The sequence below is a fragment of the Chlamydotis macqueenii genome, chromosome 1 (genome assembly GCF_036417535.1).
Source record: "Chlamydotis macqueenii isolate bChlMac1 chromosome 1, bChlMac1.mat, whole genome shotgun sequence".
Lineage (NCBI taxonomy): Eukaryota > Metazoa > Chordata > Aves > Otidiformes > Otididae > Chlamydotis > Chlamydotis macqueenii.
The window spans coordinates 214,768,718-214,791,548 of NC_141556.1; the positions used below are offsets into that span (position 1 = coordinate 214,768,718).

Here is a 22,831-nt window from a genome sequence, read left to right on the forward strand (position 1 = left end):
CCGGCTTCGCGGCACCCAGGACTTCACACGGCCGCCCTCACCCCGGGGGCCGAGGCGCTCGTGGCCGGCAAGGGGCTGCGGGGACCCTCTGCCCCCCGCTTTCCAACCTCCGCTTCCGTCGCCCAGCGAACGCTTCCCATTTCCCAGCGACCCGGGAGCAAAATCCCTGCGGTGCCGATTCCCCCGGGTGGCAGCATCCGTCCCCGGGGCTGTGCCGGGGGGGGTTGATTCCTGATTCCCACCCTCAGCCAGGCAGCGGGAAGCAGGAATTTAAGCAGGGATGCGGAATCAGACCTGGAGAGACGCGGCTTGGCCGTGGCGATCAGCACTGCGTCTGCTGGGTACCACGGGCCGGGCAGCGCCCCCGGAGCCCTCCGCCGTCCCACGGACCCCAGCCTTGTCCCCCCATCCCAAAGCTGTTTGAGGTTTCGGGGATCCTTATTGTCCCCCCTGAACCCTTCCTGGCTCTCCCATCGCTGCCCGTCGCGGGGAGCACAGGGGTGCCCGCCGTGTCCCCTCAGCATGGCGCTGGGGGCACCCGGCGACGGGACCGTGAGCTTCTCCATCCCCACAGCTCCATCCATGCACTGGGGAAAAAAAAAAAAAAAAATTAAAAAATCTAACTAACCCTGTTGCCCTGCCAGCCACCGGGCCGTGGAAATTAGCAGCGTTGCCGCCCGCCTCCTTCACGCGCGGGTTGGCCGCCACAAAAGGGAGCAGAGCGGGATTAAGCGCGCGGAGGCGGTCGTGGGTCGCACAAAACCCGTGCCAGGCGCCGGCGGGGGCTCTCGTTCGGCGGCGACGAGGCGACGCGCTACACGGAGCCGCAGCGTCGAACAAGGCCGGGGTGGTCGACGGCACCGACCCCCTGACGTGGGGTTGCCCGTTGTCCCCTGACCCGGGCTGGGTCACCCTGTGCACCGAGGACACCCTGTCCCGGCGGATGGGGTCCCCTGGGATGGGGGTCCTGGAGCTGGGAGCATCCCCGAGCGACGGCGCCGCTTTCCAAGGATTTCCTTTTCCAACTCCGTGCTCCGGGTGGGGAAAAAAGCCGGGATGAGGGGTCCCGCGGGTGGCGGGGGGCACTCGGTGACCACCCGGGGTGGGACCTGCACCCTCCCCAAGCTGCGGATGAGCCCTCAGCCCTCAGGTGAAGGCGGCGAAATCCCGGGGGAAGGAACCGGGGTCGCCTGGAGCCCCGCATCCTGACGGACCGCGGGGCTCGGAGCAGGGATGCGGGTGCGCAACGCCGTCCTCCGCGCAGGGCGTGCGTCGCCAGCTCCAGCTCCCCTTCCCAGTTGCCTCCCATCACCAACTCCCAGTCCCTCCGGATGCCCGGAGGCGTCTCCCCAGGGCGCGGGTACCGAGCCCAGGGTGCCGGCATCGCCCCGCGCCGGGGGCTGGCGGTCGGCGGAGTTCGGCGGGGAAGCGGTGGCAACAGGTGCCGGCGCGGAGCGAAGGTTTGACCCGGGGACACGCGTGGTGGCACATGGGGCTGGCATGCGGCGGGCTGCTGGGGCTCGCAGGTAGCCATGGAAACCTCCCGGCGGGATGCTGCGCCGATAAATAGCCAATTTAAAATGATTCTCCTCAAAGAGCTTTTATTTTTTTTTTCCCTATGTATGTGTTAGCAAGTCACACCAGTTTTTAAGGTTTTTTTTCCTTTTTTTTTTCCCTTTTCTTTCCCTTTTCCCCCCTTTTTAATATCTTTTTTCCCTTTTCCCCCTTTTTTCCCTTTTTTCTCCCTTTTTTCCCTTTTTTCTCCCTTTTTTTCCCTTTTTTCTCCCTTTTCCCCCCCTTTTTTCCCCTTTATTAATCTCTTTTTTTCCCTTTTTTTTCCTCTTTTTTTCCTTTTTTTTTTTCTTTTCTGTCGCATCCAAGGCCCTGGCCTTGCCATGTGACTGATTCGCACCACTCCTTCACGTCCTTCACGTTCGACGAAACGAAGCCGGTTTCTCCCGGTGGGAGCGAAGATGGAAGTTTGTTCGGCGGGCGCTGGCCGCGCGCTTCCTCGGCACTGCTCCCGGCTCCAGAGAGGGGAATTTTCCGGGCTGCCAGCACGGCAGGGTGGCCGGGTGTTAGCGGCGAGATGGAAAGCTCCGTTATTTTTCAGGAAACCCAAATCGACGTCGGCTTAACGGAGAAAGACGAGCCCGGCGCCGCCTCGCAGCGAGAACGGGAAGGCCGGAGCATCCTTCGCCGGATCGACGCATCCCTGGGACGCGACGCCGCCGTCGGCGCCCGCCAACTTGCCCGGCTCTGCCTCCTTCCCCGCCCGAACGCCTCCTCCTCCTCCATCGCCGCCGCCGGTGCCGAGCCCCCGGCGCCCCACGGGATTCGCGAGAGTGGGGGGGTTCCCTGCCGTCCCGCGGGACCCTGGCCCCCTGCCCGCGGGCGCACCGTGCCTCTGTGCCCCCTTCTCCCCCGCGCCCGCGCGACATTTATCGAGTTATTTAAATTCTCCTTTTATTTCTCCTCATTAAGCCGGGAGCAGCGAGTGGGCGGCTGCCGGGGAGGGAGGAGGGGAGCGCGGGGACGGGGAAACGGCTCCCAGCAGCCGGGCCCTTCCCCTGCCCTGGCCCTTAAAACCCACCGAGGGGGTCTTCCCCCCCTTCCCCGCCATGGGGACCCCCTTCCCACCGCTCTGGCCGGGCTGGAAGCAAGTGGAGCCCCACGCCAGGCTGGTGGGGGTCGGAATTTCAGCAGATTTTTCCAAATCTTTCCCCGGCTTGAGCCCATTTTGTGGATGGGTGAACTGGGGGCAGAGGGAGGCGGTGGTCCGCCAGCCCTCGGTAGCATCCTCGGTGGGATGGCGAGCGTCCACGCGCCGATAAAAAAAATAAAATACAGGGATGGGGAAAAGGCGGGAGGGAAAAAAAAGGGGAAAAAAAAATATAAAATAAATCCGCGAGAGCCTGAAAAAAGCTGGTGACAGTTTAACGGGGCGGCTGATGAAACAATGAGTGTTTCAGGGGCTGCCGGAGCACGGCTGCGCCTCTCTTCAATCTGGGAGCTCATCATCTGCCGCGGTGCCGTGGCCGAGCCGCGTGGGTGCCGGGGGCACCAGCACGGGTGGCGTGGGGTGGGCGCGGCGTCGCGCCCGTCGGGTACCCCAGGTGAGGAGGGCGAAGGGCCCGGCGTTTCCCTAACCCACGCGTTCCACAGGCACAGGCTGAGCACGGACCAGCTCGGCGCAGCCGCGGGGCGGCCGCCGCGCGGCGCCTGGGCCCCTCGGCGCCTTCGCGGGGCGGGGGGACGTGAGGGCAGGGGGTGTCCGGCGGCGCTGGGGTGGGATGCGAACCCCCCCCACCATGCGTGCGCGGCTGGCAAATGTCTGTGCAAACTGGGCGTGCACGAGCGCGTGCGCAGGCTGAGCGCGCGTGCAACACCAAGCACCCGTCGCAGGCGTTGAGGGCGCGTGCAAAAATGCAGGCGCTGAGCATGCTTTGCAGAGGCTCACCATGCGTTGCAGGTGCTGACCGTGTGTTGCGTGCACTGCATGCACGGAGCGTGTGTTGCAGACACCGAGCATGCATTGCAGACAGTGATTGCGTGTTGCAGACAGCGAACGTGCATCGCAGGCACCGAACACGTGTTGCAGACAGCAAGCACACGTTGCAGTGAGCACGTATTGCATGCACTGAGCACGTGTCGCATGCACTGAGCACGTGTTGCATGCACCGAGCATGCATTACATGCACTGAGCACATGTTGCACACACCAAGCAAGCATTGCGTACACTGAGCACGTGTTGCATGCACTGAGCACGTGTTGCACGCACCGAGCATGCATTGCGTACACTGAGCACGTGTTGCATGCACTGAGCACGTGTTGCACGCACCAAGCAAGCATTGCATACACTCAGCATGTGTTGCATGCACTGAGCACACATTGCACGCACTGAGCACGTGTTGCATGCACGGAGCACGTGTTGCATGCACTGAGCACGCATTGCATGCACTGAGCACGTGTTGCACGCACCGAGCACGTGTTGCATGCACCGAGCACGCATTGCATGCACGGAGCACGTGTTGCACGCACCGAGCAAGCACTGCGTACACTGAGCACGCGTTCCGGACCTCAAGCCCACACGCAGACACCAGATGCACGTGCGAGCACCGAGTGACGTGCACCAACAGGCCCTGCAGACGTCGCGCACACGGGTGGGCCCCACGCGTCCGTCAAGGCCTGGCACTGCCACCGCCGGCACGCTGCGGCTCTGCAGGGCAACCCCAGCTCCGGGACGGGATTTACACCCTCGGTCCGGCACGGCAAAGGCTCTGGGCTGCCGTCATCTCAGCTGCCCTGCAGCACAGCGGGCAGAAGGAGCCGTTGGAGGAAGCGCCAAAGGTTTGGGGAACGAGAAGAACTCGTCCTGAAGCAGGGCAGGGCGAGGGTGGTTGGATGTCCTGGTGATGGAGGGATGGGAAGAGGGGGGACAGGTGGATGAGGGCACGGCTGGAGGGACAGGGAGGCTGCTGATGAGGGGCGGATTGGTGGATGGGTGGTGGGATGGGTGAGGAGATGGACGGGTGGTGGGATGGATGAGGGGATGGATGGGTGGTGGGATGGATGAGGGGATGGATGGGTGGCGGAATGGATGAGGGGATGGACGGGTGGTGGGATGGATGAGGGGATGGATGGGTGGTGGGATGGGTGAGGAGATGGACGGGTGGTGGGATGGATGAGGGGATGGACGGGTGGTGGGATGGGTGGTGGGATGGACGGGTGAAAGGTGGGATGGGTGGTGGGATGGGTGGAAGGATGCGTTGTGGGATGGGTGGTGGAATGGATGAGGGGATGGATGGGTAGTGGGGTGGATGAGGGAATGGATGGGTGGTGGGATGGGTGGCTGGATGGATGGATGTGGAGATGGACGGATGACGGATGGATGGACGGATGAGGGGATGGATGGGTGAAGGGTGGGAAGGGTGGTGGGATGGGTGGTGGGATGGGTGGATTGATGGATGGGTGACAGGATGGGTGTTGGGTTGGGTGGAGGGATGGCTGGATGTGGAGATGGACGGAAGCGGGACAGACAGATGGATGAGTATCTGGACAAAGCTGAGCGCTCACAGCATTTCATGGCGCATCCGGCACAGCGGAAGGGGACAGGGGCTGTGGAGCCGGGGGTGGGGGAGGCCCTTCCCCTCTCCCTGACCCCCGGGCTCTCACCCAGGCGCGGGGAGGCCGAGGTTTGCGGGGGGCTGGTGTGTCGGGGAGCAGTGGGTGCCCCCCTTCCATCTCCATCTCCATGGCTCCATCGCTGCTCGCTGTGCCGCAGGTGACACCGCCAGCGCCGCCGCCAACCCCCCGGCAGCGTCTGCGGGTGATTGACAGCCCTCCCCCACGCATGACTCACCGCCCGGCCGCCCCCTCGGGGGGGGCTCAGCGCAAGGAGGGGGCGGTGGGACACCCCCACGCAGAGTCACCGCAGGCATCTTGGCGGGGGGAGCGAAGCTCCCAGCCCTGCAGTCGCAGCCGGACACCTGTCGCTGCCCTCCCGGCCCCTGCACCTCTGCTTCCCTGCATCCCCAAATCCCTGAAACACTACGTCCCTGCACCCCTGCACCCTGTATCTCTGCACCCCTGCATCCCTACATCCCTGCATCCCCACACCCCTGCATCCCTACATCCCTGCATTCCCACATCCCTACATCCCTGCACCCCTGCACCCTGCATCTCTGCACCCCTGCATCCCTACATCCCTGCATTCCCACATCCCTACATCCCTGCATCCCTACATCCCTGCGTCTCTGCACCCCTGCATCCCTGCACCCCTGCATCCCTACATCCCTGCATCTCCACACCCCTACATCCCTACAGCCTTGTATCTCTGTATCCCTGCATCTCTGCACCCCTGCATCTCTGCATCCCTGCATCTCTGTATCCCTGCATCCCTGCACCCCTCCATCCCTGCATCCCTGCATCTCTGTATCCCTGCATCCCTGCACCCCTCCATCCCTGCATCTCTGTATCCCTGCATCCCTGCACCCCTCCATCCCTGTATCCCTGCATTTCTGCATCCCTGCATTTCTGCATCCCTGCATCCCTGGGGATACAGGCCACCTCCTCCCACCCAGGCTGAGCTCCGAGGATGTTCCCAGCAAGGACGGCTGCGAGGTGGAGCTTGAATGGTTTTCAGGGCAAGGTCATGCGTGGACACCGGCAGGCAGCGGTCATGCGTGGCATCAGCCACGTGTCATGGGGCCGTCATGGGCATCCGGGAGGAATTCCTGGGGCTGCCATGCTCCGAGGAGCAGCCTGCTCCACCTCCACAGACAGTAAATAGCAGGCAGCCCCTTACTCCGGCCTAAAATCACCCAGCGTCCCTCACGCTGCAAGGCACCGCTCCCTGAAACACACCTGCAGATGTGTCCTCGTGCGTGCACATGCACACTCGTGTGTTGCACACGCACCTTCGTGCATGCACGTGTGTGCTCACCACGACAGCAGCTGTCACAGAGCAGCACCAAGCGGCTGTGGGTTTGATGTGGGTTTAGAGTGGGTGGGCTTGGTCATGGGTTTAGGCTGGGCTTGGTCATGGGTTTAGCATATGCTTGGCTGTTGGTTTAGCGTAGGTTTGGCCATGGGCTTAGGTTGGGTTTGGCCATAGGTTTGACTGTTGGTTTAGTCTGGGCTTGGCAATGGGTTTAGGTTGGCTTTGGCCATGGATTTGGCCACGGGTTTGTCCTTGTGTTTAGGGTGAACTTGGCCACGGGTTTAGAGTGAGCTTGACCATGGGTGGAGCATGGGTTTGGCCATGGGTTTAGGGTGGGCTTGGCCATGGGTTTGTCTGTGGATTTAGAGTGGGCTTGGTGATGGGTTTCGGTTGGGTTTGACCGGGGGTTTAGACTGAGCCAGACCATAGATGTAGCATAGGTTTGGCCATGGGTCCAGGGTGGGCTTGGCCACGAATTTGACCAGGGGTTTGGCCATGGGTGTGGCCATAGGTCTTGGGGGGGCCTTGGCCATGAGTTTAGCATGGATTTGGCCACGCGTGTAGCATGGGGGGCCACGGCCAATGCACGGGCTGTGGGGTGCATCGCGCCGAGCAGGACCTGGCACCCAGGCCGCACCCAGCACCAGTCCCTCGCTGCCACGGGAAGGTGGGCGCAGGCAGAACCCCACCCCAGCAGCTACCTCCCGTCCCGGCGTGCCAAGCAGAGGACCTCGTTCCGGGGTGTCACCGCTCCGGCCCCAAAAGCGGCTTTGGCCACTCGCTGCCCGCTGCACCCACGGGCTCACCGCCTCCCGTCATCCCCCAGCCCTGGCCACGCGTCCCCACGCGTGATCGGCAAAGACCTGGACACCTCCGCGCCGTTTCCCCAAGACCTTTAATATCGCCGGCCCCCACCCTGTCCTCCCGTTCCAGCAGAGACTGGGAGCGGGACAGGGACCAGACGCACCCCCTCCTCGATTTGGGGGGACACAGAGGCTCTTGACGGCACGGGGGGACCCCCGGGATGGGGCACCCCCTCCCACGACGCTGGTGCCGCGGCCGGGCGCGCGTCCCACGGGGAGGGCTGCTGCCGCCCGCCTTGTCGTTTGGTAAGAGAGAGACTGAAAAACAGAGGGGGGAGAGGGGGCAAAGCAAGAGCCCCCGGCCCAAAGCAGCCGGGGTGTGGGGTTGGGTGGGCTGCCACCGCCCGGTCCCCGTGGGTGCCCGAGACCCGCTCGGCTGATGGGGGGGTGGCCTCGCCGTCGTTTCCCATCTTGGTTGCCCACGGGGAAGGCGAGAGGGCCCGGCGGCGGCTGCGGAGCCGGCGGGACCCCCGGCAGGTAGCGGGGTGCGGGGCTGGGACAGGTCCCCCAGGGCTGCCCCGCTCGCGGACGAACCTGCAGCAACGAGGGGAGAGCAAAGGGTCGGCGGAGGGGACAGCCACCCCCGTCCCTGTGCCACCACGCTTGTCCCCGCATCCCCGGGGCCGGGGTGGCAGCGGGACCCCCGGGCAGGGGGTGCGGGCGGGGGGGGACGCTCACCCGGCCTGTCAGGCCTCCGGCTCAGACGTTTCGCAGGAGCTGGGGACGGAGAGAGGACAGGTCCCCGTTAGCCCTCGGCGGCCCCCGTGCCCGGGCGTCACCCGGGGACAAAACCCCGAGCGAGGGGAAGCGGGGTCCCGGAGCAGCCGGAATGGGGGGACGCTGCGGTGCCAGCCGCCCTGTCCCGCACTGGGACCGCAGCGGGGGACAGCCGCGTCCCTCCCCCCGGACCAGCCAGCTCCACGGCCCTTGGGGCGCAGAGACCCCCCCACTGCCAGGGGTGGGGGTCCGAGCCCGGATGGGAGACGCGGGTGCAGAGCGGGCAGCGACGGCTGCATCTCACACGTCGGCACGCGGCGAAGCACAGCCCACGGCAAAGCCCCACTGCCCCCTCCCCGTTATAAACCTGAGCCTGGGCGGGGGTCCTAGGGCACAAGGCGGGGGGCACGGGGGCCGCTCCCTGCCCTTGGGACCCCCAGTCCCGCCACAGTCACGTCCTCAGGTTTATAACAGCAACGAGGGCCCAAGGGGTGGGCTCGGGCGCGTGGGGGGGACCAGCGCCGGCCGGCCGCACCCTTGGGCCCTGTGGCTGCGCGAGGCTCCGGCACCCGTGGCCGGCACCGGCATGGCGGGGGGACGGCCGGTACCCCAGCCAGATGGAGAAACCAGTCGTTATAGGAAAAAATTAGGAGCCTGGCAGCATCCCCTCTTCCTGCATCACACGGTTTGGGACACCCCTGCACCCAGCAGACCACCCACTGTGGGACAGGGCACCCAAAGGATCACCCTCCCCCCCGGCCCCAACTCTCTCCGGGGTGTCCGGAGCGTGACGCCAGTCCCTAAGGAATGGGAGCAGGGACACCTCCACCCAATTTTGGGGTCCAGGACGCCCCTGGGCGTGTGATGCAGGGGAGACGCGGCCCCGCGGACCCCCAGACGCCGGCGGCACGCGCGCTCACTCACGGTTAGCGGGTCAGTAGCAAAAGCCGCCACGCTGTTCCTCATCTCGCTCTCATTGCCCCGCAGCGGGATGAGCGAGATGTTACCCAACCTGGGGTCCTGCTGCGCCCGCGACGCCCGCGCCTTGCAGCTCTCCGAGGGCCACAGGGCCCCGCCGTGCTGGGGACACAGGGGACGGCGCTGGAGACCGGCTTTGCGGGCTCGGCCGCCGCCCCGGGATGCCCATATTTTGGGATGCCCAAATTTCGGGATGCCCTTATTTTGGGGTGCGCGGGTACCCGAGCATCCCGCGGCGCTGCCGCCCGCCCGCTCCCTACCTGCACGTGGAGGAAGGTGGCGAACCATTCCCGCAGGTCGGCCTGGGTGTCGCAGCACAGGTACCTGCGGGGACACGGTGGCCGTGGGACGCGCCCGTGCCTGCCATGGCGACACCGGGATGCTCCCGGCACCCGCGGGGATGGAGGTGGGACCCCAGCCTCTGCTCGCAGACCCCAGGGGACCCAAGGGGTGCCAGCCACGGACCCCGCCGGCATCCCGAGCACCCGTGGGCGCCCCGAGGGATCCCCATCTGCACCCGCTGTGCTGGCTCCAGAGAGCAGCCGCCCCGCAGCGCGTCCGTCCCTCCCGGGGGGGACAAGCTCGTAGCATCCCCAAGGCCACCCTGGCCCTTACCATTGCTGCCTCTCGTGCTTCTCATTTTCGTAGAAAACCGTGAAGCCCCAGCTGGGAGGGGAGAAGTGAAAGCATGGAGACTGGCGGCCCAGGCTGCCCTGCCCGCGGCTCCGGGGCTCAAAGCGTCCCTGCAAACCCCGCCGTCCGCGCAAACGGCCCCGCTCCTACAGCCACCCACGTCCCTGCACGCCACCTTCCTCCTCGCCAGCCGCTCGCATCGCCCGCGGCCCTGCAAACTGCCCGCGGCCCCGCAAGCCGAACCACGCGGCGCGCAGGACACCTTCCCAGCAGGTTTAGCAGCTCCACCCCAGTTTGCACCAGTTCGCAGCTACTGGCGCTGGCCCTATTGGTTTCTTTCATATTTCTTTTCCCTATTTCTTTTCGGCTTCTTTTCCCAAAGCCTCGACCGCTGCTAACCCACCCCGAGGCCTTGCACGCTCACACACATGCACGCATGCACGTACACACCCGTGTCCTGCCCCTGCAGCGCATGGATTTGGAGTGCCTCGTCGCACGTGCTCACACGCGCACGCAGACACACACCTGGGCACACACGTGTATGCACACACCCACTCACACACATGCACACAGACACGCACACAGGCGCTGGCAGGCATGCACACACCTGCCGACGCGCACACGCGTGCACACGCACAGGCAGACGCCTGGCTGACATGCACAGACGCACACACACGCACGCACACATACGCTGCAGACGTGTCCTGCAGGGCTGCTCTGACATCTGGTGGCAAGAGGCATGGCCAGCAGCAGACGTGTCCCAGCCCCTGTCCCCATCCCTGTCCCCAACCTTGTCCCCATCCTGATCACCATGGGATCACCATCCCATCCCGATCACCACGCCCATCCCCATCCCTGTCCCCATCTCCATCACCATCTCCATGTCCATCCCCATCCTCATCCCTGTCCCCGTCCCCATCCCTATCCCCATCTCCATCCCATCCCCGTTCCCATCTCCATCCCTGTCCCTGTCCTCATCCTCATCCCTGTCCCTGTCCCCAGCCCTGTCCCCATCCCAATCACCATCTCCACACCATCCCCATCCCCATGTCCATCCCATGCCCATCTCTGTCTCCACCTCCATCCTCATCCCTGTCCCCATCCCCATCCCCATCTTCATCTCCATTTCCATCCCCATCCCTGTCCCCAGCCCTGTCACCATCCCCATCTATCTCCATCCCCATCTCCATCCCAGTCCCTATACCTGTCCCCATCCCCATCCTCATCCCTGTCTCTGTCCCCAGCCCTGTCCCCAACCCTATCCCCCTCCCGACCACCATCTGCACGCCCATCCCCATTCCTGTCTCCATCCCATCCCCATCCCCATCTCCATCCCCACCCCTGTCCCTGTCCCCATCTCCATCTCCATCCCCATCCTGGTCCTTGTCCCCAGCCCTGTCCCCAACTCCGTCCCCATCCCAATCACCATCTCCACACCCATCCTTGTCTCCATCCCCAGCCCTGTCCCCATCCTGATCACCATCTCCATCCCCATCCTCATCCCCATCCCTGACCCATCTCTGTCCCCATCCCGGCAGGTCACTGCTTTGCTCCTCACCACGTCGGTGGCCGAAGCTTCTTCTTAACGCCCAGGTAGAACTTCAGGTTCCTGACGGGCCACTCCTTCTCCGGCTTGTGGCTCTGGGGACAGAGGGACCCGGCACCGGGTTGGGGGCTGCCAGACCTGTCCCCACCCATCCCCACGCCAATGGGGGTTTTGTCCCCCTCGGGCAGGCAGGGAGGAGAAGCCGTAGGGATGCAGTGATGGGGAAGGAGCTCAGGACGAGGGTGAAGCCCAGGATGGAGCAGAGGAAGGGCAGGAGTGGCTGTCTGTCGCCCATGGCAGAGACCACCGCTGGAGGGGAGGTGGCCGGGTCCCCCAGAGATGGTGCTGGGACCAGCGCTGGCACCTTGCGATGGGGTCTCGAGAGCCTGGCCCTAGACATCCCCCATGGGACGTCCCCCATCCCTGTGACGGCCCCAGCCCCGCTCTGCCGGCCGCTCTCTCTGCCCTGACCACGTCCCCAGACGTCCCACCGCCGGCACGGCGCGGCACATCAAGATGGGTGCCCCAACTGGGACGCGCCCAGCAGCATCCCGAGAGGAGGGATGGGGGAAGCAGGGTGTCCCGGCAAAGCCAAGGCACCGCTGGCCCCACCAGCTCCTTCCTGCGCCAGCGGGTTGCTCCGGGCCTCGCCCATCACCAGCAGCTCCCTCCCCTCTCAGCCGGGACACCCCCGTTGTCACACAGGCCATGTCCCGGCAGCGGGTGACACGCTGGGACCCCCGCGGTACGGCCACCCGCCTGCATTCGGCGCACGGCGTGACTTACAAGAGCCCGACCCAATGCCCGCGGGATGGGGAGCCAGCTCAGCCCATCCCCGCCTCCAGGAGCAGCGGTACCCCCAAATCGGAGGATCCCAGCTAAGAGGGGTGCAAGGTGATGCACCCCCAGTGCCGGGGGGGGGGACGGCAGCACCGGGGGCCGCCACGGCACATGCAGCACCCTGTCACATGGTGATCGGCACAGGCGTGCAGCGGGATCGGATTTGGGATGGACCCCGGGCAACCTTGTAAGGGCAGAGGGCGCGGGGGCCCCCGCGCGCCCCGGCCGAGCCCCCCGGGCTCCTCTACTCACGTTGTCCGAGGGGGGGGTCCGCTGCCTCAGGCTCTGTGCAACAGAGGAGGGGGGTTAAAGCGGACGCAGAGGATGGGGTGCAGCGGGAGGAGAGGGGACGCCCCCGTTGCGGACCCTACGCTGCCTGCGGGCAGGGGACCAGGGTGTGCTGGCAGAGCAGGGGGAGAAGGGAGCGGAGGGCAGGGGATGTCCCGGCACGGCCCGGGTGCCAGCGTCCCCCTCGGAGCCCTGGCGCTGAGTCGGAGCCGGCTCCGGACCTGCTGCGGGTGCGCTCTGGGGCTGGGGTCAGGGCTGCTGGGGTCAGCCCCATCGCTGCCCGCGGGACGCCAGCCCCATCGCTGCCCACCATGCTGGTGCAATGCCAGCCCCATCGCAGCCTGCAATCTCCGTGCGATGCCGGTTCGCGTGGGTCCCAGGTCCTCAGGGACGCCCAGCACGGGGTCAGACAGGGCACAGCTGGGCAGGAGAGCGAGGGCAGGGGCAGGGCAGGATGGGCAGGACGGGGCTCACCCTCACTTCCTTGTAGAGGCGCAGGCAGGCGTGGTTGAGGATGAAGTAGCGGTCGTGGAAGCCGGTGCTGAGGCCGAGCCCCAGCAGGTTCCTCTCCTCCCGAAACTTCATCATGCCGTGCTTGCAGTCGCCCACTCTGCTGGCTGGGGACACGCGCCTGAGCACGGGGTGTCCCCCGTCCCTCCGCCTGCCCCCAGCCCGGGAACGTCTCCCCCACCGCACCGTGCGCAGCGTCCAGCCACGGCCCCGTGTTGGGGGGTCCCAGCCACCGGAGAACCGGGCTGGTGCCCACTGCGCTCGCGTGGCCAGGCAGGATGTGGCCCAAGGGTTGATCCCTTGGGGACTTTTTCTGCGGGATCGCAGTCGGCAGGAGAGGGAGGATCCTGCCCACCCAGCGCTGGCAGGGACCCAGTGTTGGCCCCAACCTCATTCCCATCCCCATCCCTGTCTCCTTCCTCATCCTCATCCCCATCTTCACTTGCATCCCATCCTGTTTGCATCCCACCCTTCTGCATCCCGTTCCCAACTCCCATCCCACCCCCTTCCCCCTCCTATCTCATCCCATCCCATCCCATCCCATCCCATACCCTTCCCCATCCACATCCCTATCCTTATCTCTGTCTCTATCCCATCCAATCTTATCCCACCTCCATCCCCATCCCATCTCCATCCCCATTCCCATCCCCATCCCATCCCATCCCATCTCCATTTCCATCCCCATCCACATCCCCATTCCCATCCCATCCCATCCCATCCCCATTCCCATCCCATCCTAATCCCCATCCCATCTCATCCCCATCTCCATGCCATCCCATCCTATCCCATCCCCATCCCATCCCATCTCCATCCCATCTCCATCCTCATCCCCATCCCGTCTAATCCCAATCCCCATCCCATCCCATCCCATTCCCATCCCACCTCATCCCCATTCCCATTCCTATTCCCATCCCCATCCCATCCTCATCCTATCACCATCCTCATCCCATCCTAATCCCCATCCCATCCCATCTCTAACCCCATCCCATCCCCATCCCCATCCCATCCCCAATCCCATCCCATCCCATCCTCTCCCTCCTCTCCCGCCCAGGCCCCTGGCCCCCCGGCTGCTCACCGAGGTAGAGGAGCATGTTCTCCATGGACATCTGCTTCTTCACCACCAGGTAGCTCTCCATCCCCAGGCAGTGCACAATGGGCAGGACTTTCTCCGAGTAGTGCAAGGGCCGTTCTGCGGGGCAGGGGACAGGCGGGGGGTCCGGCAGTGTCCCGGGGGATGCCACACGTCCGTCCCCTGCCTGTCCCCACGCGGCGCCATCGCCTTTTAATTGGGTTCATTGCGCAGCGCTGCCGCTTCCTAATTGTCCCCCGGGGAGGTGACTTTTGGTCGGCGGCGCGCGAGCCGCGGGGACCCGCGGGGACGGGAAGGCAGCGAAGGAACGGTTGCCGACGCGATATTGCCATCGCAACACATTTCTGTTTGGAAAACGCGCACTGCCGTGGGCCTCCTGCCATCGGCGCACACGCTGGCAAAATATGCACGGAGGTATGCCAAACACGCGCCTCCACGGGAGTGAAGGGCGTGTCAAGGATTTCGGAAGAGTTCGTAGGTGAATACCGGCCGCCCTCGCCAAGCTTCAAAGGCATTTGAACCCCGGAGGATGCAGGGAGATGTCCCGCAGGTCCTGGCCCAAACCGACGGCCCATCCGCGACGCTCGGCCACGCGCAACCTGGCCACGGAGAGCAAGGCGGCGGCACGGCAGCCGTCCTTCTCCGAGCGCCTGGAGCCCGTCCCAGCGTTGCTGTGTGGTGCGGTCCCCACGGGAGCCTTGTCATCCCCATCCCCATCCCCACCCCTGTCCCCCTGCTCCCTTCTGTCCCTCCCAGGAGGGAGGCAGATTCAGACTGGACATAAGGAAGACATTTTTTGCACTGAGGGTGGTGGAGCACTGGCCCAGGTTGCCCAGAGAGGCGGCGGATGCCCCATCCCTGGAAACATTCCAGGCCAGGTTGGCCGGGGCTCTGAGCAACCTGATGTGGTTGGAGATGTCCCTGCTCCTGGCAGGGGGGTTGGGCTGGGTGGGCTTGAAAGGTCCCTTCCCACCCAAACCATTCCGTGGTTCTATGATTCTATGATCTCCATCCCCATCCCCATCTCCATCCCCATCCCCATCCCATCCCCATGTCCATCCTCATCTCCATTGCCATTTCCATCTCCATCATCTCCATCTCCATGCCTATTTCATTTCCATCATCATCCTCATCTCCATCTTCATCCTCATCTACATAGCCACCCCCTTCCACATCTCCATCTTTATCTCCATCTCCATCCCCATCCCCACCACCCCCACACCGACCTGCCTCCTCCCTCTCGTTCACTTCGAAGCAGCTCCAGTAATCCTTCTCCTTCATGACGATTTTCCTCCGGTCCAGGATCTCGAAGGTGAGCTCCTCGGCTGTCATGGTGGCTGGGATCTGCAAGGGAGGGGACAGGCATCCATCAGCTGGTGCCCAGGGCCATTCCACATCCCCCCCCCCATGTCACCACAGAGGTTTGGGCACGCAACGGGGGGTCCCTGCCCCCTCCACCCCCTCCGCCCCACCGCTCACCTTGACGTGCTGCTCTGCCTCTGTCTTCTTCTCCTCCAGGTAGACAGTGCAGATGAAGTCCCCGGCTTGCTGGAGGGCAACGGGAGAGAACTTCAACCTGCAGCTTCCCACCCATGGGCTAAATCCCCCTCACCCAGCATGGACACCCCCCGCCTGGGGCACCTCCAGGAGACGGTGGAGCAGCAGGTGAGGTCCCCATGCAAGGAGGGTGCCCCAGGATGGTCTCCACATCCAGGACCCACCTGTGTCCCACTGGACGCTGCCTCCCGCATCTTCATGATGGCCATGATCTCGTCCTGCTGCTTCTTCATCTCTTGGTCGTTGACCTGCCGAGGAAGAGGAGCCCAAGGAGCCTGACTGGACCACCCTTCTGTTTCACTGCAGACGTAGATGCAGGTCCCTGGGGGAATCTGCTCCCCTGGCCAGCGGTGCTGGCACCTCCAGGCTCAGGACTCTCCAGGGTCTGCGGGGACATGGGCCACCCCCTCCCCTCATCTCCGAAGCAAGATGTCTGCAGACAGAGCAGATCCAGCTTCCTCCTCCTTCCACCTCCATGCGTCGGCCCGGTCCAGCCCCCTCTCCCCAGAGCAGCACCGCGGCGGGGGTGAACCTACGTTAAAGATCTTCACGTAGTGGCTGATGAGGTCCTCCACCACGCGCCCTGCCTTGTAGTCCTTCCCGTCCGTCTGGAAGAGCGTGGGCCCGAAGACGATGGCCAAGTTGTGCGTGTTCATCTGGTTCTCCCCGGAGAAGCGCTGGACCCTGCGGGGAACCCCATTAAAATTTCTGCCCCAGGACCCCCGCCTCAGCCAGGATGTGATGCTCGGCTTCAGGTGCGGCTTGGCCCCAAATCCCGTTCCTTTCCTTGCTCGGGATGTGAGCCGAGGGCTCTCCTCCGCCCCACAGCCGCCCCAGGACCCCGCAGCGGATGGGGCGATGCCACACAGGAGCACACCGCCCGCGCCGTACCGAAAGAGGTGGTTGACGAGCGCCTTCAGCGTGGCCCGGTTGACCGTGGGGAGCGTGCCCAGGAGACGCCGGTACTCATCGATCTTCGCCTCCTCGTCCTCCAGCGCTGCGAGAGGAGCACGAGGGAGGGGATGAAGGGCGTGAAGAGGAGATTAAGACTCACGGCCCCACCATCCCCTCTCCAGACCCCACCTCGGACCCTCCTGTCCCACCGTGGGGATGGAGCATCCCAGCTCCATGAGACCAGAGCATTCCAGCTCCATGGGGCTGGAATATCCTAGGGCCAGAGCATTCCAGGGCCAGAGCATCCCAGCTCCACGGGCTGGAGCATCCCAGCTCTGTGGGAATGGACCATCCCAGCTCCACAACCAGAGCATCCCAGCTCCACTGGGTCAGAGCATCCCAGGGCTGGAGTATCCCAGCTCTACAAGACCAGAGCATCCCAGCTCCACAAGACTGGAGCATCACAGAGCTGCAGCACCCCAGCTCCATAGGGGTGGTGCATCCTAGGGCCAGAGCATCCCAGCTTTGTGGGGTCAGAGCATCCCAGCTCTGTGGGGCTGGAGCATCCCAGCTTCATGGGGCTGGGGCATTCCAGGGCTGGGGCATTCCAGGGCCAGAGCATCCCAGCTCCACAAGACCGGAGCATCCCAGCTCTCTGGGGCTGGATCATCCCAGATCTATGGGACTGGAGCACCCCAGTTCCATGGGACCAGAACATCCCTGTTCCATGAGGCCAGTGTGTCCCAGCTCCACAAGACCAGAGTATCCCAGCTCTGTGGGGCTGCAGCATCCCAGGTCCATAAAACTGGAGCATTGCAGGGCTGGAGCACCCAGCTCCACGGGGTCAGGGCATCCCAGGGCTGGAGCACCCCAGCTCTGTGGGGCCGGATCATCCCAGATCTATGGGACCAGAGCATCCCAGCTCTGTGGGGTCCAATCGTCCCAGATCTATGGGACCAGAGCATCCCAGCTCTGTGGGGCTGGATCATCCCAGATCTATGGGACCAGAGCATCCCAGCTCTGTGGGGTTGGAGCATCCCAGCTTTATGGGGCCGGAGCATCCCAGGGTCAGAGGATCCCAGCTCCACAAGACCTGATTGTCCCCACTCTGTGGAGCTGAAGCACCCTAGCTCCATGGGGCCAGGACACCCAAGGGCCAGAGCATCCCAGCTCCATGAGACCAGCGTGTCCCAGCTCCACTGGGTCTCAGCATCCCAGCTTGACGAGGCCAGAGCATCCCAGCTCCACTGGGTTGGAGTGTCCCAGCTCCATGGGGCCCAAGCATCCCAGCATCACGGGGCTGGAGCATCCCAGGGGCAGAGCATCCCAGCTCCACAAGACCGGAGGATCCCGGCTCCACAGAGCCATGGCTCACGGCTGTTTTGCCGCCGGATGCTGTCCATTCCCGGTGTCCAGGGGCCGGATCCAGAAACAGAGGGCCGGGGGGGGGCTCCCTGCCCCAGCTCAGCCCCAGCCGTGCCGGCGCAGGGGGGCTGCACGGGGTCGGCGTGGGCACGCTCCGCTGCCCACCCACCGCTGGAGCCACCAGCACGGGGCGAGTCCCCTGCACGACCCCGCTGGGGAACACGCGGGGCCCAGATGTGCTCCCCAAACCACGCACTCCCTGACCCCCACCTCCCACCACCCCCCACCGGGGCTCACCCGAGGCCCGCAGCCAGTCCTGGCCCCAGCGCGCGGTGAAGAGCCCGTCGCCGAGGTCGCGGAAGAAGCGCTTGAGGGTGTTGGCGACGTCGTCCACCTGGTGCTCACCCTCCTTCAGGCGGACGCTGCGGGCGTCGCGGCGCAGCGTCTCCAGCAAGCTGGTGGTCTTCGAGTTCTGCCCGCTCTTGCGGTAGATGCCCTCCGACGTCAGCCCTGCGGCAGAGCCAGCGGCAGTGAGACCCCCGCTCTGTGGGGGCACGGCCGCCCACCGTTGGCTTAACCGGGGAGCCGGCGTCGCGGCGCTTTCCACCCCACAGGCGTCGCCGCAACCGCAGGGAAAGGGGTGTCACGAGCGCGTTGGGCCTCGGCCGGCCGCGCCGCCTATGCGCCGCACGCACCGCACTGGGTGATGTAGTCGATGCAGCGATCCACCAGCAGCGGGACGTCCGACTCCGTCAGCTGCTGCTCCGCCAAGGTGTCTCCCGAGCTGCCCGCGGCCTTCTGGATGGCCTGGACCCAGCCCAGGAAATCCAGCTTCCTCTCCCCCTGGATGTACAGCGTCCTGCCGGGAAGCCAGGCCTCAGCCGGGGGGCCAGCCGGACCCCCCAAACCCAGCCGGGACCCCCGGGAACGCTGGGCTTGATGGTCCCGGCTCTTTTTTGGGGTCCCCAGTCCCCGTGGGGAGAGGGGGGGTCTCACCTCCGTCTCTCCACCAGCACCAGCACCTCGTTGTCTCCCTGGATGGCTGGAAGGGAAGGCGGGGAGCCCCTCACCCGCGGGAATGTGGGGACCCCCGGCCCCCCCAGCCCCACACATCACGGTAGTGGGGGGCTGTGCCAACGGGTCCAGCTCCAGCCCAAACGGGAGGAGCAGCGATTTCCCAGGGATGAGGAAGAGGATGGAAGAGGAAGAAGAGGATGGAAGAGGAGGAAGAGGATGGAAGAGGAGGAAGGGGATGGGAGGGGAGGAAGAGGATGGGAGGGGAGGAAGGAGATGGAAAGAGGAAGAGGATGGAAGGGGAGGAAAAGGATGGAAAGAGAGGAAGAGGATGGAAAGGCAGGAAGGGGATGGAAGAGGATGGAAGAGGAGGAAGAGGATGGAAAAGGATGGAAGGGGAGGAAGAGGATGGAAGGGGAGGAAGAGGATGGAAGAGGAGGAAGAAGATGGAAGAGGAGGAAGAAGATGGAAGGGGAGGAAGAAGATGGAAGGGGAGGAAGAAGATGGAAGGAGGTGGGAGAGGAGGAAGCGGATGGAAGAAGATGAAGAGTGGCTGCATCCCATGCGACAGAGGCACCCCGAGGTCTGCACCCACCACCCCCTCACCAAAACCACCCCCGGGGGCAGGATTTGCGGTACCCCCCCCCCCCCGTTTCCTCCCCCCCGGTCCCTCCCAGCGGGGCGGGGGGCACGCACAGAGCTCCTGCAGCTTGCGCAGCTGGAGGGGCTCCTGGCGCGGGCCGTCCGGGAGGCGCAGGTGCAGCGCGCAGCCGGCCAGGGCGAACCAGCCCTCCTGCGCCCGCTCCAGGCTCAGCCCGCCCTTGTAGCGCAGGCGGCCCAGGCGCGCGAACTCCAGCGCCAGCAGCTCCTCGGCGTGCGGGGGGACGAAGGCCTGCGGCGGGGGGCACAGTGTGGGTCAGCGCGGCGGCGGCAGGCGCCCGCCGCCGCGCCCCTGGCCCGTCTGCGTCCCACCTTGGCGATGGATTTGAGCCATTCCCGGGCGGATTCGGGGCTCTCCAGCCCGAAGAGGTAGAGCCTCTCCGACTCGGTGTAGACCTCGAACGTGCTCTCCAGCCTGGAGGGAAGGGACGGCGCTGGGAACGGCCGGGATCCCGTCGGGATCCTCGCGCCGCCGCCCTGGGACCTCCGGCATCGCCACGCTGCCGCGCGCGCTCCCAGCGGGAGCGGGGGGCTGCCGGGGGGTGCGAGGGGGTGCAGAGGGGGTGCAAGGAGATTGCAGAAGGGGTGGCAAAGAGGTTGCAGAAGGGGTTACGAGGGGGTTGCAGAGGGGATGCACAGGGGTTGCAAAGAGGATGCGATAGAGGTTACAAAGAGATTGCAGAAGGGCTGCAAATGGGTTGCAAGGGGTTGCAGAGGGGTTACAAAGGGGCTGCAGAGGGGATGCACAGGGCCTGCAGGGGGGATGCAATAGAGGTTAAGAAGGGGATGCAAAGAGACTGCAGAAGGGGCTGCAGAGGGGATGTAAAGGGTTGCAACGGGGTTGCAGAAGGGTTACAAAGAGTTGCAAAGGGGTTGCAGAGGGGATGCAAAAGAGTTTGCAAAGGGGATGCGAAGGGGTTGCAAAGGGGATGCAAGAGAGGTTACAAAGGACATGCAAAGAGATTGCAGAAGGGGTTGCAAAGGGGTTACAACAGGGTTGCAAGAGGGGATGCAGAGGGGCTGCAATGGGGCTGCAGAGGGAATGCAATAGACGTTACAAAGAGTTGCAGAGGGGTTGCAAAAGAGGGGTCTGCAGAGGGAATGCAATAAAGGTTGTGAAGGGGATGCACAGGGGCTGCAAAGGGGTTGCAAAGAGGATGCAATAGAGGTTACGAAGGGAATGCAAAGGGGTTGCAGAGGGTTGCGAAGGGGCTGCAAAAGGGATTACAAAGGAGTTGCAAGGGGTTGTAAAGGGGCTGCAGAGGGTTTGCAAAGGTGATGCGAAAGAGGTTACAAAGGGGATGCAAAGAGATTGCAGAAGGGGTTACAAGGGGGTTACAAGGGGATGGCAAGCGGGGATGCAGAGGGGCTGCAATGCGGCTGCAGAGGGGATGCAAGAGAGGTTACAAAGGGGTTGCAAAGGGATTGCAGAGGGCATGCAAAGGGGTTGCAAAGGGGATGCAGTAGAGGTTACAAAGGACATGCAAAGAGATTGCAGAAGGGGTTGCAAAGGGCTTACAATGGGGTTGTAAGAGGAGGTGCACAGGGGCTGCAACGGGGCTGCGGAGAGGTTGCAAAAGAGGTTACAAAGGGGTCTGCAGAAGGGTTGCAAAGGGGATGCAAAAAGGTTGCAGAGGAGTTGCAAAGGAGTTGCACAGGGGATGCAAAGGGGCTGTGAAGGGTTTGCGGAGGGGATGCAATGGAGGTTACAAAGGGGATGCAAAGGGATTGCAGAAGGGCTGCAAAGGGTTGGAGAGGGGTTACAAAGGCGTTGCAGAGGGGATGCAGAGGGGATGCAGAGGGGATGCAGAGGGTTTCCACAGGCTCCGTGCGCAGGGGGCTGGCTCGGGCTGGCTGCGGGTGCCGTAGGGGCCAGCGGTGGGGTTGGGGGACAGCAGGCCCCCGGTGCCACCGCCCGCGGGCGATGCAGTGGCCACGGAGCTGCGTGGGTGCTGCAGGGTGACGCTCTGGGGGTCCAGCCTTACCCGTGGGCATGGGGCGGGTTGGTGGCCAGGCAGACGATCTCCTCCGCCCTGATCTCGCCGTTGGGCACGGCGTTGCGGTCGCTCTCGTAGTAGCTGAGGACGCCGTCCTGCAGCGTGCACCACCGCCGGCTGAACTCTGCGCGGCACGGGACGGTTGCCCACCGGCCCACCCGGGTTGCCCACCCACCGTGACCACCCCCCTCCCCACCCCTCAAACCGGGCTGGCCAGGTGATGCTGGTACCCAGGGGGGCAGGGGCCAGCTCTGCGCCCCCCAATCCCCTCGCAGCCCCGTTTCCCAGCCCCGCGGCCCCCCGCCTACCTTCCAGGCCCTTGCGCTCGCCCACGGGCTTGGCCATGGAGGGGGTCTTGTAGAGGAAGCCGTTGTGGGTGACGGAGGGTGGGGGCACCAAGTAGGGCTTCTCCTCGCCGCCGCCCACCTCCAGGCGCGGGGTCTCTGAAAACGGCGTGACAACCTGTCACGGGGTGTGGGGGGCTGCATCCCCCTGTGGGATTCACCGAAATGCTGCCAGTGGGGATTGCAAACCCCCCTGCGGAGCTATGGGGTGCAGTGGGATGCTGCTGGGATCCACACCGGCCACATTCCGTCCCCCCAGCCCTCCAGAACGGCCGGGTGACCTCCCCCTTGCTCAGCACAAGAAGCAGGAGCCCAAAAGCGTCCCAGGAGGCTGCACCGCCAGCCCCCACCACAGCTGGGGTGCAAGGAGCAGTTCCGGCCCCCAAACTCCATCCCACATCAGCATCCTGCATCCTCCATCCTCCATCCTGCATCCCACATCCTCCATCCTGCATCCTCCATCCCGCATCCTCCATCCTGCATCCCGCATCCTGCATCCCGCATTCCCCCCTGCAGCATCATCCTGCAGCATTCCCCCCTGCAGCATCATCCATCCTGCACCTTCCATCCTGCATCCCGCATCCCGCATCCTCCATCCTCCATCCTGCATCCCGCATCCTGCATCCTGCATCCCGCATTCCCCCCTGCAGCATCATCCTGCAGCATTCCCCCCTGCAACATTATCCATCTTGCATCCCACATCCTCCATCCCAAATCCCGCATCCCGCATCCTCCATCCTGCATCCTCCATCCTGCATCCTGCATCCCGCATTCCCCCCTGCAGACCAGCCGCAGGGACTGAGCTGCGATGGGAAGGGGACATCGGGGGAAGGTGGGGACCGGATTCCCCACCCACGCGGCCGCTCCCGGGCCATCCGAGGTCCCTGCCGCTCCGCAGGAGGAGGAGCGCAGAGTATCGCAGTTGAAATAACGGCCCAGGGCTCTGCCACAGCCTCCCCGTGCTCCCTCCTGCCTCAGTTTCCCCACTGCTGACAGGTATCCCCCTCCCCAATTTCCTGCAGGGACCAGGATGGGGTGCAGGGACACCAGGGTCAGACAGCGGGGAAACCCAGGAGGACGCAGAGCCCCGCTC

The 22,831-nt window shown here is 64.6% G+C and overlaps 1 protein-coding gene across 5 annotated transcripts in view; it reads right to left on the minus strand.

Moving 5' to 3' along the window:
- Positions 1 to 7,319: 7,319 nt before the first annotated feature.
- ARAP1 (ArfGAP with RhoGAP domain, ankyrin repeat and PH domain 1) overlaps positions 7,320 to 22,831 on the minus strand; it is a 34,344-nt gene continuing 18,832 nt past the window's right edge. For 3 of the 5 annotated variants that reach the window (XM_086739816.1, XM_086739814.1, XM_086739815.1), the window contains exons 15-35: positions 21,703 to 21,837; positions 21,383 to 21,518; positions 19,710 to 19,812; positions 19,434 to 19,629; positions 18,720 to 18,765; positions 18,419 to 18,582; positions 18,021 to 18,233; positions 16,356 to 16,461; positions 16,001 to 16,148; positions 15,629 to 15,712; positions 15,387 to 15,455; positions 15,134 to 15,251; positions 13,893 to 14,006; positions 12,782 to 12,924; positions 12,272 to 12,304; positions 11,192 to 11,274; positions 9,616 to 9,666; positions 9,261 to 9,324; positions 8,947 to 9,102; positions 7,984 to 8,022; positions 7,320 to 7,839 (exon numbers count right to left, since the gene is read on the minus strand). In XM_086739816.1, the coding sequence (XP_086595942.1) occupies positions 8,005 to 8,022; positions 8,947 to 9,102; positions 9,261 to 9,324; positions 9,616 to 9,666; positions 11,192 to 11,274; positions 12,272 to 12,304; positions 12,782 to 12,924; positions 13,893 to 14,006; positions 15,134 to 15,251; positions 15,387 to 15,455; positions 15,629 to 15,712; positions 16,001 to 16,148; positions 16,356 to 16,461; positions 18,021 to 18,233; positions 18,419 to 18,582; positions 18,720 to 18,765; positions 19,434 to 19,629; positions 19,710 to 19,812; positions 21,383 to 21,518; positions 21,703 to 21,837 (2,180 nt within the window). In that variant the 3' untranslated portion in view covers positions 7,320 to 7,839; positions 7,984 to 8,004. The remainder of the gene's footprint in view (positions 7,840 to 7,983; positions 8,023 to 8,946; positions 9,103 to 9,260; positions 9,325 to 9,615; positions 9,667 to 11,191; positions 11,275 to 12,271; positions 12,305 to 12,781; positions 12,925 to 13,892; positions 14,007 to 15,133; positions 15,252 to 15,386; positions 15,456 to 15,628; positions 15,713 to 16,000; positions 16,149 to 16,355; positions 16,462 to 18,020; positions 18,234 to 18,418; positions 18,583 to 18,719; positions 18,766 to 19,433; positions 19,630 to 19,709; positions 19,813 to 21,382; positions 21,519 to 21,702; positions 21,838 to 22,831) is intronic. The other 2 variants (XM_086739818.1, XM_086739817.1) reach the window with 2 other exon arrangements.